Genomic DNA, 14,680 nt, shown 5'->3' with positions numbered 1-14,680 from the left:
GCTTACTTTAAAATTATGTATTTCAAAATATGTAGCACTTGAGTTTCTGCATGTTAGTAAAATGGGACCTTTACACCTTCTACAATATGCACGTCAAGTTTCGTGACATTCAAAGTTTAAATGCTATTTTATTGAGATGCTCCCAAGTTGGTAACCATTTAACGAGAGCCCTAAGCGGGATATAGGGATAATACATAGTCTATTTTGAAATTAAAATTTTCAAAATATGTAGCACTTGGCCTTGTACATGTTACTAAAATGCAATGTTCACCCCCTATATAATATGCATGCCAAGTTTTGTAAATTTAAAGTTCAAATACTATTTTATTTAGATGGTTAAAAGTGAGTAAATTAAACTAGGTAGCTCTTGTCACGCCATGCAAAGTGGCGCGACAGAACCACGTTGTCGCACCACATGCAGTAGCGTAAAGTGTAGTCGCTCGTCCCGGCAGGCTTGTCACGCCAGTGCATGTGGCGCGGCAACATTATTTTGTCGCGCCACGCGGGCCGGCGTGACCAAAAGAGTCGTCTATTTGTTCGGATGGGTTATTTTAAAATATTATTTAAAAAAGGTTAAAATTAAAAAAATCACGTAGCATAAGCAATCGACCGCCGGGTCGTTCAACCCCTCCATGTACTCTCTCGCGATGTCTGATGTATGCCTTAAAAATAAATTGTCTTATGCCTAACATAGGCAGGCATGTTTAAGGTTATATTTAGTGTCCAGATGGTTGGTGAGATGACACTTGATTAGTTGATTGTTTAGGTTAAAAAATTGATGACACTCTATACCATACTCCCCGTTCAAACTCTCAGCATATCTTTTCCTAGTTTGCAAGAGTGAGCTTGGTTCAAGGAGTCTACAACAATGCTAGTGAAGTTACTTCTTGTCCATATGAGATCCATTTGGAAGCCTTGAACATGAAAATTGAAAAAAAAAACATTGGGTGACAAATAATTGCCAAGAATTGAAGATGTTGATCATTTCTTTAGATGTTAACTTGTGAAATGAATAGTACTCTTCTCTCATAGGATGGCCTAAACTAAATTTGGGTACTACTAACAAACAACGCTTTTTGCATGTTTTCTTGAAAATGCTTTTGCGTCTTCAAGGATCAAGGAGGAACAGCCAGGCACCGCCGAGAAACGCCAGCAACTTCAAAGGAGATGTAACCTTGCTGCCGTCGCTGCCTTCGTCGTCGTTGCCGTAGATGTCCGGGTAGTCGCCCAGGTGCGGCTCCAAATCGTTGAAGTCACCTGCTCACAGGCACGAACACGAGATGATCGTCAGTTTGCAGCAGCTCAGCACCGTGCAGGACTGCAGCTCGAACATGTACACGTGCCGATGAGACCAGGACTGAAGAGCGACTCGCGGATGGACCTCTTCTGAGGGTGTGGCTGCAGCCCCGCCTGAGCGCGTAGCGGACGTCCTCGACGGAGGCGCCGTTGGAGAAGGCGAAGCCGTCGAGCGCGCTGGCCACGCAGTTGAGCACGTCCTCCGTCTCCACCACGCACGCGCCGCCGCAGTAGTTGTCCACCGCCCCGACGGGCACGGCGAGGATCCCCGACGGGTTCAGCCTGTACGCGCCCTCGCAGCAGCTGTAAACCTGGCCGTCCTCGAAACACCGCAGCGACCGCGCCGGCAGCAGGTCCGGTGGCAGAGGGTCCATCGGGACATCATCTGCGGCCATGTAGGATTCATTATTTGGACATGAACGAACTCCTTTTTTTTTTTTGCGAAGTGGACATGAACGAACTCGACGTGTTAGCATCGCCAAAGCAGTAACGAGTGAAGAATACGATGACGACGTGTGTGCTGTGAACTTTTGGCGATGGAGGATGCACGTGCTGAATCGATGATGCTGAGCGTGCACACCTGGCTTGCAGAAGGTAGCGCAGAGGCAAAGGACGGCTACGAAACGGCCGCAGCAGCGGCGGCTGTGGCGAGGAGAGAGATCGCCCATCCCAGGAATGGCGGTAATAGATGGAGCTCGGAGCTCCTATCCAGGCTTGTGCAAATGGCCGGTGATTTAAGATTGGGAGCAAGGAATTAAGCCGGCAAGTTGGAGAAGTTCAAAGTTCAAACCTACCCTGACCTGCCCTCTTCTTTTCACTCGCGTCTTTATCCTGCGATTCGCCGGTTCATGGATTCCTGGAGATAGCGAGAGAGCCCAAAAGCTGCAGCAGGGTTGGACGATCTGGATTCTGGAAGAGGTTATTGATCGAATTGAGCCACTTTGGGAACGGCTGTTTGAGTAGTAGTTGTACTTTGCAGAAGAGATTTGCTAGAAATGTTATACTACGTTAGTAGGAAGTCTCCACAGATAAAAGCTGCTCCTTTTTGCGACTGTGTTGGCCGGACCTGATGTTCCTGGGTTACCGTTTGGTGGGAAACATGAACGGGAGGGGACGAGGCTTGTGCCGTGCTTGACTCGAAGTTGACGTGCCGCGGCATACGAGCTCTCGTTTCCGCCGGATTTGGCCATACTATTATCGTTAGCACCTAGCAGCTACTCCGTCGTAGGTTAGATTCGTGTTCCGTGGTGCTGTACAAGCTAACCGCATTGTTTATGGGCTACCAATACTTCTAGAAGCTCTCCTCGTTTGTTTCATTTCGCCAAAAGCTCCCTCTATCCATCCATCAATAATATACGGACTTACGGAGAGAGTGTACGAGAGCGAGCAACGAGCAGCTCCAGTGTATATATTTTAAGGGCGTGTTGGAACTTAGAAGATGTTAGAAAAAAGATTCCCGTCACGCTAGCTAGAGGGCGTGGGATGCTACCTAGGCTGTTTGGGAGAGCGGTAGCTTTTTCCAAAAATTCCTTTTTGGAGAGGTTCTACCCGCCAGTCCAAAAAGCTACTTTTCATAGAAGCTCCACCTGCAAAAATAGGTCTGTTTGGCGTTCAGCTTCTTGAGCATTAGCTTCTGTGTGAAATGGCAAGGGAAGGAGCGGTGCAGGCGCTGAAGGGAGCTCGCCACCGGACGTTGAGGAGGGCTGCCGCGGATCTGCAGGGCATAGCGCGCGAGGATGGCTCTCGGGGGAGGGGCAGCGACAACTGGCACGGAGGTGACGGATGGCGGCGGCGGTGAGCGGCGCGGAGGCGAGGGGCTGCAACGGTCGGCATGGAGAAGGGGTCATGGTCGGCGGCCCCCACAGAGGGGATAATTGGCGGCGGTCCGCACGCAAGGAAGGGTCGACGGTGGCCGGCGCGAGGGGTGGCGGCGGTCAGCGAGGAGGGGCACCGGCGGCCAGTGCGGGGGGAGGGGCGCCGGCAGCCAGCGTGAGGGGAGGGAGCTCGTCTTCTCAGGGGGCGATGCGGATTCGAGCAGGAAGACGAGGGCAGAAGCTCGGGAAACTGGTCTTGACCAGCTTCTCCGCTTGCAGGTTAAATAGGGTTTTTGGAGCTTTTCGATTGTGGGAGAAGCAACCTTGTTTGGGGAAGCTGTTGGCTTGTAGAGCTTCTTGGAGAAGGAAAAGCTCCCCAAACAGGGTCTTAATTAGCTGTGGATGAATTTGTGACATTGCTTTGTTAGTTGTTACCACAGCTGCAGTAAAACCAAGCAGCTGCTTGGATGAGAGGTGAGCCGTTAGCGGAAGCAGCGAGGGACGAATTAAATCTCGTTCTATGCGGAAACGAGATCAATCCACTAAAGAAAACAAACTAAGGGTGTGTTTGGTTGCTCGTATCATTTACTTTATGTAGGGAATGATTCAAAATAATAATGATCATTTTGTTTGGTTGGGTGAATTGTAATATCCCATCCAGGATTGAGTTATCGCATTATTCTACTAATAGAAGTGAACCATATGGTACAGGTAAATTGGTTGAATCCCACCATCCATAATCATACATGCATGCATCATATGGTACATGCAACCAAACACATCCTAAGCCAAGCACGCTGATCGATATATAGACCTGGTTCCTCCGCAGAATCAATCGATTTTCACTCTAACCTCAAAACTAAAGAAAAAATCAGCAACCTAACGGCATTTCCTATTTCACCAAGTTGAAAAGTAGGTGCACGCAGCCGATCAACAACCTTTTTGCAATGGCTCTTGATGAGATTAGGCTAACAGCTGCTAGCCTTGAGATTCACACAAGAAAGAAGATTCACAGAAATGCAAAAACGAAGTTTTCATATTTTTTTTCTTTATTAAGATCAGAGGACAGCTTGCAAAGTCAAGAGGCATCGATGATCGAGCAACTCCCAAAATCAAGAACCATGGATCGTTTCACATTTATGTGATGCAGGCACTAAGCAGATAGTTCAGAGTTCACACGACAGCAAAGCATCATGAGGAAAAAGAGGAGACGGGGAAAAATTAAAATGGAGATGCGGGGTATCGATCCCCGTACCTCTCGCATGCTAAGCGAGCGCTCTACCATCTGAGCTACATCCCCTTTTGGTTAACTGACTGCTGAATTAATTATTCAAACAAAAACATATCATTTCATTTCCCTCCCAAGCCGAGATCCCAATTTGATTTCCCTCCCAAACCGAGATCCCGCGACCGGCTCTCGAATCTTCCCCGGTAAGCCACGCACGCAGGCACGAGCTCGGGCACGAAAAATCCCCAAACCCAAACCCTACCCCCCCCCCCTTCCCCCCCGTCCTGTTCCCCGCCATGGATTCCTCCGGCACAGACTACGACATCGGCGACGAGCACCTGTTTGACGGCGTCCGCTTCTTCCTCGTCGGGTTCGAGAGCGACGTCGAGTCCCAGGTGCGCCCGCGACACCCCGCGCCTCATCCTCTTCGATTTTGTAGCCTCAGTTTGGCTGCGGTTTGCCACGATTGGCTTGATTTATTCCAGTGGCTGATAAGTTCCGACGGCATCCGTTTGCAGTACCGGTCTGAGATGGAGGTGCGCGGCGGCGCCGACGCCGGGTCATTGGGCAATGGGTGCACGCACGTAGTCGTGTCGAACCTCTTCTACGTGAGTTGGATTTGCAAATTGGTCTCTATATGCCTTGGCAGCTTGGCTGGGGGACGGGCTGTGATTTGTTTTTGCGGTGCAGGATGACCCAACGTGCGTGGCCGCGCGGGCAGAAGGGAAAAAAGTCGTCATCGATCAGTGGGTGGAGGATAGCTTGGATCGCGGGGTGCTTGCTGATGTTGATAGGGTGAGTTTTTGCTGCTAATTGTTCGGGCACTTCTGCTGCCATTTCTGCATCAGAGCCATGGTTTAGTTTTGTGACCTGGTTATGTTAAGCTTTTGCAGGTTATCTATTGGCCGGTGAGACATTCGAATGGAATACCTGGTGCACAATCACTGCTCATTTGCTTGACAGGTTACCAAAGAAACTATCGCGAATACATAATGGTAACAGCCTTCCAGTTCTATCTATATGCTAATAAAAGAAATGATTTCACACAATGAGATATCCATAGCCATAGTATAAACGGTTTGATGCACACAACACAGAATGCCGCACTTTTTGGAACTAATGTGATGCATAAATTTAGTTGCATTTCTTATATATTCCTCATTCAAATAGGAAATTAATGTGATGCATTCACATTGAAGCTCTTGGGTACTGTACTTGCGCTTGTAATGTAATTTATGTCAGGTGATATCTTCTAATTGTTATGCAGAAAATGGTTTCTTTGATGGGAGCACGATTCTCCAAGTCTTTGATAGCAAATGTTGTGACTCACCTTATTTGCTATAAATTTGAAGGTGTGTTGTTTCTTTTATCTGTCAAGCCATGACATACATAACAATCGATTAGTTCTGCTGCTTTTCCTTCCATGGAACTTCATGGCTGTTGCCTTGTACTCTTTCCTTTCCAAATTATTTGTCACTTTAGCTTTATCTTAAGCCAAACTTGTCTAACTTTGACCAAGTTTATAGAAAAAAGTACCAACATCTACAACATCAAATTAGCTTCTTTAAATCCATCATGAAATATGTATTAATAGTGCATTTATTTGGTATTGTGGAAATCAACATATTTTCTTATAGACTTAGTTAAAGTTAAAGAGGTTTGACTTAGGATAAAGCTAAAGTGATTATGGGAATGTTTGATTGTAAACTTAGTTTGCTACACATTCCTGCTTAAGGCTACTTAGGTTAGTCTTGCCGTACTTTTGTGGCAAGAAAAATAGAAAATTGACCACCTATCCTTAGACAAAGTTAGGCAAGAAAATTTAATGTATGACAAGTGGGCAAGTGACTAAGAAGTTAGGCGGACTAAGTTGTGGCAGCAAGCAACCAAACACTGACTAGAAAAATTGTAGCTGCCTAAGGTTAGTCGTGGCAACCTTAGGATGTGAACCAAACAGGAAATATTATTTGGAACAGAGGGAATACTTGTTTAACAAAGCTATCTTTTAATAGGTTGATGTCTTCTTTAGTGTGAGATGCAATGTGCTCTTTAATGATTCTAAAGATTAGTTAAGAGTTTTATATCCAATTCTCAATGGCAGCTATGTTTCCAGTTTGGTCATAATGGACATTTGTTGCTCGGCATCTGTGTTTTTTGGTTGTAGGATGCGATGATCCCATAACAGTTTGGACCTTGCTCCTGTTTAATTTTTATGTGAACCGGTTCGCAAAAACAATTGCGAACCATACAAAGGTTTAACCTCACCAACCATGTTTCCTCCTTTTGTGGTACAGAACTGGAGGAAATTCGTAACTAATGACCAGAAGTTATTATTTGTACATTAAAAAGCATAAAAAAGCATCAAAGTAATCCAACAACATAAATCATAACATGTCTATTACATGTACGCTTTTAGTCATTTCTTTCTTTTTCTATGCATATATTGATACTACATAGTTCTTTTATTTGTTGTATGAATTTGACACCTCGATTTTCCATATAATGCAAGGCGAGAAGTATGAGGTTGCGAAAAAGGTGAACATCAAACTTGTGAATCACCAGTGGTTGGAAGACTGGTATTTCAAAACCACCTCTCCTGACTTAACTAGAAAGCCAATATGTTAACTGGATTGCTTATGTTTTGATCCATCCTCTTCATTATTTCAGCTTAAAGGCATGGGAAATTCTCCCAGTCGATGATTATAGCAAAAGGTAAGTGACATTGTAGGGTTTGTTCTTTGATTTTTTTCTAGTTTCCTGATTTCACAGTATTAGAATGCACTGAAAACTAATTCTGGCTATTTTTGTTATTCAGTAGCTGGGAGCTAGAATTAATGGAGGCACAAGCTAATGACTCTGAACATGAAGCAGAAGCTGCAGGTCCAAGGTCATTAAGCAATAGGTCCAGTGTCAGGTGCACTCTCAACTCAAAAAATTGCAAGGAAACTTTTGTGAAGTATGATGTCGATGCACGAAAGCGATCACCTGTAATTCCCAGTGGTAATAAAGAGGTGGTTGTGGGAAGGAATTTGAACAGCCCTGATCATATCTTGAAGACAGAAGATGCAGACAGCAAGACACGTGATATTACAGGCCAAAGCAGTGCTAGCTCTATGGTTCCAGTTTCTGCTAAGGCTGATGTCTTTGCACGCATTCAAAGTCCACTGGGTCATATCATGAACGCAGAGGATGCAGACAGCAAGAGACATGATATTAGAGGCCAAGGCAGTCCTAACTCTAGTTTGTTGGCAGTTTCTGCTAAGGTGGATGGCCTCTCACCCATTCAAACTTCACTTGGCCTCAGTCAAAAGAGAGATAATTCTGTAGTAAGGAACAACAATAGCCCGAATCTGCAGGAAGCTGAAAGAAAACATGTTGGTGCAAGGACACAGGATTTTGCAAGTGGTGTTCTAGGCACTCCAAGCTCAAGCAAAATGACTGCTTTTAGTAATCATCATTTAGATACCTTAAATAAGGCCCCGGGCATTCTAAAGGGCCACACAGATCATGTTTCTGGAAAATCTTCTGCCAGTCAGGATCATATAGATGTTACTAAAGTCCCATTGTCCAGCCCCTTGAGAGGAAATCAGTCTGTGGATGAGCTTGATTCATCAAAAGTTGACAGATGGCAGCGTCACGAGAAGTGTGCACCCTCAGGTATTCATATCACAGCAGCTGGTCGGTCAAATACTGATGACAAGCTCACCGATCATGAGTCCAATCCAAAATCAGGAGGTGATTCCAAATTCAACAGCATCAAGAACACAAGTAACTCTAAAAAGGCCTCTCGGAAGTCTTTGTTACCAGAAGTGCATTCAGTTAACCATATGCAATCACCTAAGAGGGTCGAAGATAGCACACTGCGAGCTGACTCCAATATTTCTTCATTAGAAATGGGACATCAAAAGGTTTTTGAGAATGCTGACGATCAGAGCAAGAAAGGCAATGAAAATATTAAGTGTGTGGATGGACTAAATGGTGCATATGCTCAGAAAAGGAAGATCTTAGTCTCCCCAGCTAGCCTAAATTTGCAAAAGGAAGATCTGGTGTCAGAAACTGGTCCTTTAGATTCTCCATTTGCGAGTTGGCTGAGTGATGCATCTGACGCTGAAGCTAATGCTGTTAATTTTGGAAAGCAGCAATTTAGCTTATCTACAAGCAGACAAAGAAGATCTAGGAAGACCTCTCTCAAGCATGGTGGTCTCATTAATGGAATCAAGCTTCCTGAATCGTCTTCAAGTGATAAGAATGTAAAATCTTCATTGAAAGCAAGAATGTCACTGAAAGCAATGGTAGAAAACAAATGCACCAGGACTCCTTCACCCGCTGTTCAAGATGGAAAGACAAGTTTCTCCTTTCAAAATAAGGATGGGGAAGATACACAAGGTAGTGGTAATGCGGTGAATCAAGATTGCTTGCATGAGATAGGAAATCTTCGCACAAAGGATCAGGCACATGACAAATCTGTACATAATTCAAGTAATTCACATGTCGTTTCCTCTTCTGGAAATGTTGGCACCAAGGTTACTGATCCACTCAAGGTCAATGATTATGAAGAGCCAGTGGTGTCAAATTCTGAACTTGAGAGGGTAGTGTCTGATGCCAATGTGAAAGACAAAGAAGACGCTAAACGATTACAAGACACTTCAAGCAATGTTCAGGGTGAAACCAGTTATTCAAAGAAAGTAGCAACTCCTGAACGAAGGAATGCAGGTGCCAAGAGGCCTCGAAGTGCTAGTATTGAGGCTGAAGGGTCAGCTATTAACAGTGGTAAGAAAGTAGTTACTGAATCCTGGCCTGCTGAAGTGATTCCTCATGAGAATGCTGATCCAGCCTCCAAAAATGGCTGCACCATGGCAAGTGCAGCTGAACTCAAAACAAATCCTTCAAAGAAAGCACTGATTTGTAGAGTGACAGATACTGTTGCAAAGAGGACAAGGAATGCTTGCGCCAAGACAGATGACACACAAGTAGCTTCTAGTTTGGAGTTCAGTAAGGTGATTTCTCAAGAAAATATTGAGGCAAATCCCAAAAAGTTTTTTGACACCGGAAATGCTGATGAACAACAAAGAAATTCACCTAAGAAAATACCCAACACCAGAGTAAGGAATACAGCAGCGAAGAGGTCACGGAAATCTGACATCAACACCAGCAATGAACCGTTAGTTGACAAAACTGGGACAGTGGCAACTGGTTCATTGTTTGATGACTTGTTTCCTTCAGACAATGAAGACTACCCTAAAAAACTTTCTAGTTGTGCAAGTGCTAGTGACTGTGGAACACTTTCCTCCAAGACTGTATCGAATGGCAGAACTAGGAATGCAGTTGCCAAGAGGAAAATGAAAACTGTAGAAGACAAATCAGGCAGCAAGTGTGGCAAAGTTGGTAGTGTCATTGCATCTGTAGCAGAAGCTGTTTCATCAAAGAGAACTGAAGAGATTTCATGCAATAGCAACAAAATAACCACTGATCAGGACTCTGACAAATCCAATAAGGATGTGATAAAAGATGCATCCGGATTGTTTTGTCAAGATTCTGGTACGGTAGACAAGCAAGGAGGATCATACAATTTTAACTTGAGAAGCAGCAAAAGAAATAAAGCTCTTACTTCGGATCATGAAAAGGAGAACAGACTAGACCATAGTAATCTCAACTCTATATCAAATAGAACTAGCAGTTTGCAGTCCAAATTTGATGCAAAATCAATTGAGAAAAGCACACGAGTGCTCAGTGACAGTGAGCACCAAGGGGTAAAAGTAAGTGAATCTGGAACCTTGATCGTGAGTGAACCTGCATTATTTATTTTAAGTGGAAATCGTGAGCAGAGAAGGGATTGTCGCTCAATTCTTAGACGGCTGAAGGGACGAGTTTGTAGGGATTCACATCATTGGTCATACCAAGCAACACATTTCATTGCCCCAGATCCTCTCAGGAGAACCGAGAAGTTTTTTGCAGCAGCTGCAGCAGGCAGGTTAGAACTACGATCTTGGTTATCAATGTTCCATCTTAAAATACTTGTTCACATTTATTGTATGGTCCTTTTTCAGTGACAGATATGCATGCAAATATATGGCTTAATTGACCAAATCAACTTTACTTGCTAGTTTATTATGCTAACATTTTATCAAGTGTTTTGGGATTGTGTAGTAAAATTCTGTCTTTTCACAAATTTGAATGCTCACAGCTTCTTTCTCCAATTAGGTGGATACTCAAGAAAGAGTACTTGACTTCGTGCACTGAGGCTGGCAAGTTTGTGGATGAAGAACCATTTGAATGGTTTGGTTCGGGCCTTAATGATGGAGAAACAATCAGCCTTGATGCTCCTAGAAAATGGCGAAATATAAGGCAGCAGATGGGCCATGGTGCCTTCTATGGAATGCAGATTGTTGTCTATGGACAGCTCATACTACCAACGCTGGTAAGAGTTTTTGCTTAATTAACTTATCTGGCAAGCCTTATGACACTATGGTGTCTGTGGAAACTAATTCACATTGTAGGCCAATCGTCTATTAACTTTATGCTTGGCAGTCTGATTTTGTTATATTCACTCTAAAATTAGAGTTCTTGCCAGGATACAGTGAAGCGCGCGGTAAAAGCTGGTGATGGCACCATTTTAGCAACATCGCCGCCATACAGTCGATTCCTTGACTCCGGGTTTGATTTCGCTGTAGTATCAGCGAGCTTACCAAGAGCAGACGCATGGGTTCAGGAATTCATCAGGCATGGTATTCCCTGTGTCAGTGCTGATTATCTGGTTGATTACGTCTGCAAGCCTGGCCACCCCCTCGACCGACATGTTCTCTTCAAGACAAACGATCTGGCCAACAAGTCCCTTGAGAAACTCATGAAGAACCAGCAAGAGATGGCCACGGATATGGAACAGTCGGAAGATGAAGAGGACGATCCGGAGGACCTGAGCTGCTCAGCGTGCGGGTGCAAGGACAGAGGAGAAGTGATGTTGATCTGTGGCGACGAGGACGGTGAAACCGGTTGTGGGATCGGTATGCACATCGACTGCTGCGACCCTCCCTTGGACGCTGTACCTGACGATGATTGGTTGTGCCCCAAGTGCGCTGTGCTTAAAGCCAAGAGAAAGCCTACTAGAGGCACTGAACGCAAGGCAAGAGGATCCAGGCGAAGGTGATCTTCTGGTGTTGATGTGTCCACTGCACACCCTTGTTTTATTGAACAGAATAATGTACTAATAACCGGAGCCATTGTAAAGTTCTCAGAAATGCCGGCTCAGCATTTCTTTGATCATGTAATCATTTTTTTATAAGACTGTAAATGGAGCAGTGCTGGTGCAATGCGTATCTGCAGTTTCATGTGCCGTCTCTTCTGCTGCTGAACGGACAGGCGATCGCATGTCAGTTGGGCCGGCAACATCCGAGCAGCCAGGCAGGACCGGGCTCTACTTGGGCCTCTGGCCTGGGTCGCTTCACAGGAGGCGCCGTGTACAGTGTCCACCACCCACTGCAGACTGCAGTGCATAGGATCGAGGCACGGTTGTCAGTTGTCACGCGATCCCATGATTACCGTTCTCCTCGCTTTCAACACCCTTCACCTTTCCGGCTTTCCATCCTCATCCGGGGCGTGCCATCATGAGACCGCACGAGCACAAGCGCACGCTCGCTCCCCCGATTCGGGAACCCTCCCCGTCCAATACCCCTCCCCGTCCCCGATCGAGCCGGGCAGGGCCGACTTGGCTTGGAAGCGAGCCAAAAGAACGGAGCAGCAGCGAAAGCACGTTGGTTTGGCACCGAAGCGACCGGGTGTTTCTTTTCTTTACCCCATTCCCTTCCCCGTGCCGTGCGCCGATCCGGCAGTTGGGCACGGACCTTTTCTTCCAGGCGCCGCGAGCCACCATCTGATCCGATCGACCGATCCGCCGATCATCCTTTGGCTCCGGCCGCACTCAAAGCCGCCGCGCGCTTTCGTAGGGCTGCCCGGGAAAGCCACTGCAGCCATCACCTTCTCCGCGCCCGGGCCACATGTGGCGACGACGCGAGCGAACGCGACGGGTGATGCCACCGCGATCCTTTCCCCCCACCTGCACTCCACTCGCCTCGCCCAGTCACCCGGTACCCCCACAGGCCACACACGATCTCTCTCGTATCCTCTTGCGATCCCGGTATTGAAGAGGAGGCAGGAAAGGGGGCAGTAAAGATGGTCTCTGGCCCGGGCGAAGCAGCAGCAGCGTCGTAGGCAGGGCAGGCGAGGCATGCATGCGCGCCCGCTGGAAAAGGGCGGGCAATAATCTTGGCGCAAGTTGTGCTGCGGCCCGGGCCGGGCCTGGAACGGGAATTTCCCCGTCGACCTGTCGTTTTTGTTCCCGATTGGTGCGTTCCCTATCCATTACTCTCGTTTGCCTACACCTCGGAAGGGCCCCCGGCTATGGCGATCCATCATCCATGATCTGCCCCTGCGTACGACAACATCTGCAACAACCTCAGACCGAACCTGTGGGGCTTTCTTCGGCCATGGAGCGCTGCCTTTGGCTGTGAGCTCTGAGCTTTTCGCCCTCGTCGCTGACAGATTTGCATGCAATCCAATCCACTCCACCCACGGTGAAACAGGCGTCTGCATCTATCGATACACACAAGACTACGTTGATATAGGAGTTGATCAGTATCATTGCTAATGAATGACCTATCACGAGACTGAGACTATTTTCTTTTCAACGTACAAGAAAGTCTCCACCCGTGGCCAGCCACGCCGCTGTCACGTGTGTGACCAAAAGGAGGACACGGAGAAAAACCCACACACATACAACCCACACAAGTCTCGTCATCGGAGGAACAGGCAAGGCATCAAGGCAAGTACAGGCTACAAATCCCTTGCTTTCGTAGGTGTCCAGCGGGGTTTGCAGGCCTAAGGTCAAGGCGGCCATGTGCGGCCCGCCCCCACTCGCACGTGCCGCCCAGCTCCTCCCTGCTCGCCGCCGATGCCTGACCCTCCCGCTGGAACGGGATGGAATCCGATGCGTGCCCGACGATAATCATAGTACCACATCCATCAGCATGCCATCACATCACCGTGATGGGCTTTGCTTACTTTATGCTAACCCCGTGGCCTTTAGCTGCCAAAACCAGCTCGATTTGAAGTGAAGATCGAGCAGGAGCATGCCGGAGAGGGAGGAGAAAGGAAGGAATTTCGCCAGCCGAAAAGGTGCTTGTGCAATTCAGCGGCTCATTATTGGTTTGGCCTCTGTCCAGATCTGATGGGCCGGCGTGCGTACGGCCGTGATTGTTTTTGGTTACTGGTTGGGAATTAGATGAGTTGGTTAGGCTTGAATATCTTCAGCGCCATTGCAAGTACTATCCACTCTTGTGACCGTACCGTTATGCTCTTAGTTACTAGGGTAGTGTTCAAGGTTGCCTTTTATCTACGAGATCACATCAATTGAGCCTCTACCTAGTTCACGATCGAAAAAAGTGCCGTCCTTTTCTATTATTGGATATTCCTTTCTCTCTCTTTTTTTTTTCTATATGAATGATGAAATGCTAGTTCAGGGGGTCCTATTTCTTCTTTGCTCCACCTGAAAATCGAGTTTCAACGCTTCTACATTGCCGATTCATACGCTTGAACATGGCGATGGAAATGCGCTCCTTCAAAATGTCAATGTAAAAAGTTAAAAGGATTTAAACTTGCTTCATGGCATCCACGCCGTGTCCATAAGTTGTACGCTACATGCACGTATCGTGAGAGAAGAGGGGACAAAGTGTTGGAGGAATCATATGCTCTTTGTGATGAGCGAGCTAGCCAATATAATGCACGCATTGTTCAGATCAGATGCCGTTCACATGAGTTCCAATCATGTCCATTGGCCAGCCACAACGCTCCTTCACATGACCTGACCAGGCTCAAAAACGATTCACGGCTGTCCCCTCCACTCTTTTGTGCCCATGCTTTCCATCAATGCACGCCCTCCATAGATTCTTGCCAAATGATGAATTGAACTCTTTTGCCCCAGAGTACCAATTAGTGGCCGATAGCCCGTTACAAGTAAGTTTGGCTGTGTTTTGAAAGGATTAGGACAACTTTTATCAGTGTAATTGTATCTTGAATTTGCTCTCAGTTTGATGGTGCCTTTTTCCTGTCACGTGCTGCTGCCTCGCACGCACGTACTCTATATCCTCTTCGATCTTCTGGGGAACACGTATGGATGGAGAAATTAACACCTCTGCTTTACCTTTTTTCCCCCCCTCACCAAGGACAGTGTGGTCCTTGAGAGATTTATGTACGTGCCCTTCTTTGCGCAGCTAGCGGTTACTGTTGTTGGACAGCCTTTATTTCTTGCATGGTTGTCGCATGTACCTTCTTTTCATGTGAAAAATATTAA

At 46.5% G+C, this 14,680-nt stretch overlaps 2 protein-coding genes and 1 non-coding gene across 6 annotated transcripts; 1 reads left to right on the top strand and 2 right to left on the bottom strand.

The window, feature by feature from the left end:
- Nucleotides 1-958: 958 nt before the first annotated feature.
- On the bottom strand, nucleotides 959-2,076 carry LOC117840204 (uncharacterized). The gene is made up of 3 exons (XM_034720664.2): nucleotides 1,877-2,076; nucleotides 1,382-1,681; nucleotides 959-1,257 (listed from the first exon to the last, which is right to left on the bottom strand). Exons 1-3 carry the CDS (start codon nucleotides 1,962-1,964, stop codon nucleotides 1,109-1,111), a joined length of 537 nt encoding a protein of 178 aa, XP_034576555.1. The 5' UTR covers nucleotides 1,965-2,076; the 3' UTR covers nucleotides 959-1,108.
- A 2,261-nt stretch (nucleotides 2,077-4,337) lies between these two features.
- On the bottom strand, nucleotides 4,338-4,410 carry TRNAA-AGC (transfer RNA alanine (anticodon AGC)). Its single transcript has one exon. It is a non-coding gene; the product is annotated as a tRNA-Ala (tRNA).
- A 176-nt stretch (nucleotides 4,411-4,586) lies between these two features.
- LOC117838795 (BRCT domain-containing protein At4g02110) lies at nucleotides 4,587-11,645 on the top strand. 4 transcript variants are annotated; one of them, XM_034718964.2, is made up of 10 exons: nucleotides 4,587-4,733; nucleotides 4,857-4,946; nucleotides 5,029-5,133; nucleotides 5,232-5,333; nucleotides 5,606-5,690; nucleotides 6,848-6,914; nucleotides 7,006-7,050; nucleotides 7,157-10,309; nucleotides 10,540-10,756; nucleotides 10,898-11,645. In XM_034718964.2, exons 1-10 carry the CDS (start codon nucleotides 4,635-4,637, stop codon nucleotides 11,480-11,482), a joined length of 4,548 nt encoding a protein of 1,515 aa, XP_034574855.1. In that variant the 5' UTR covers nucleotides 4,587-4,634; the 3' UTR covers nucleotides 11,483-11,645. The 4 variants fall into 4 exon arrangements, with proteins under 4 accessions (XP_034574855.1, XP_034574856.1, XP_034574854.1 ...); XM_034718965.2 differs by having other exon boundaries at nucleotides 7,154-10,309; nucleotides 10,910-11,645; XM_034718963.2 differs by having other exon boundaries at nucleotides 7,154-10,309.
- Nucleotides 11,646-14,680: the final 3,035 nt, after the last annotated feature.

The sequence above is a fragment of the Setaria viridis genome, chromosome 9 (assembly GCF_005286985.2).
Source record: "Setaria viridis chromosome 9, Setaria_viridis_v4.0, whole genome shotgun sequence".
Classification (NCBI taxonomy): domain Eukaryota; kingdom Viridiplantae; phylum Streptophyta; class Magnoliopsida; order Poales; family Poaceae; genus Setaria; species Setaria viridis.
This window is presented reverse-complemented; position numbering and strand designations above follow the sequence as displayed.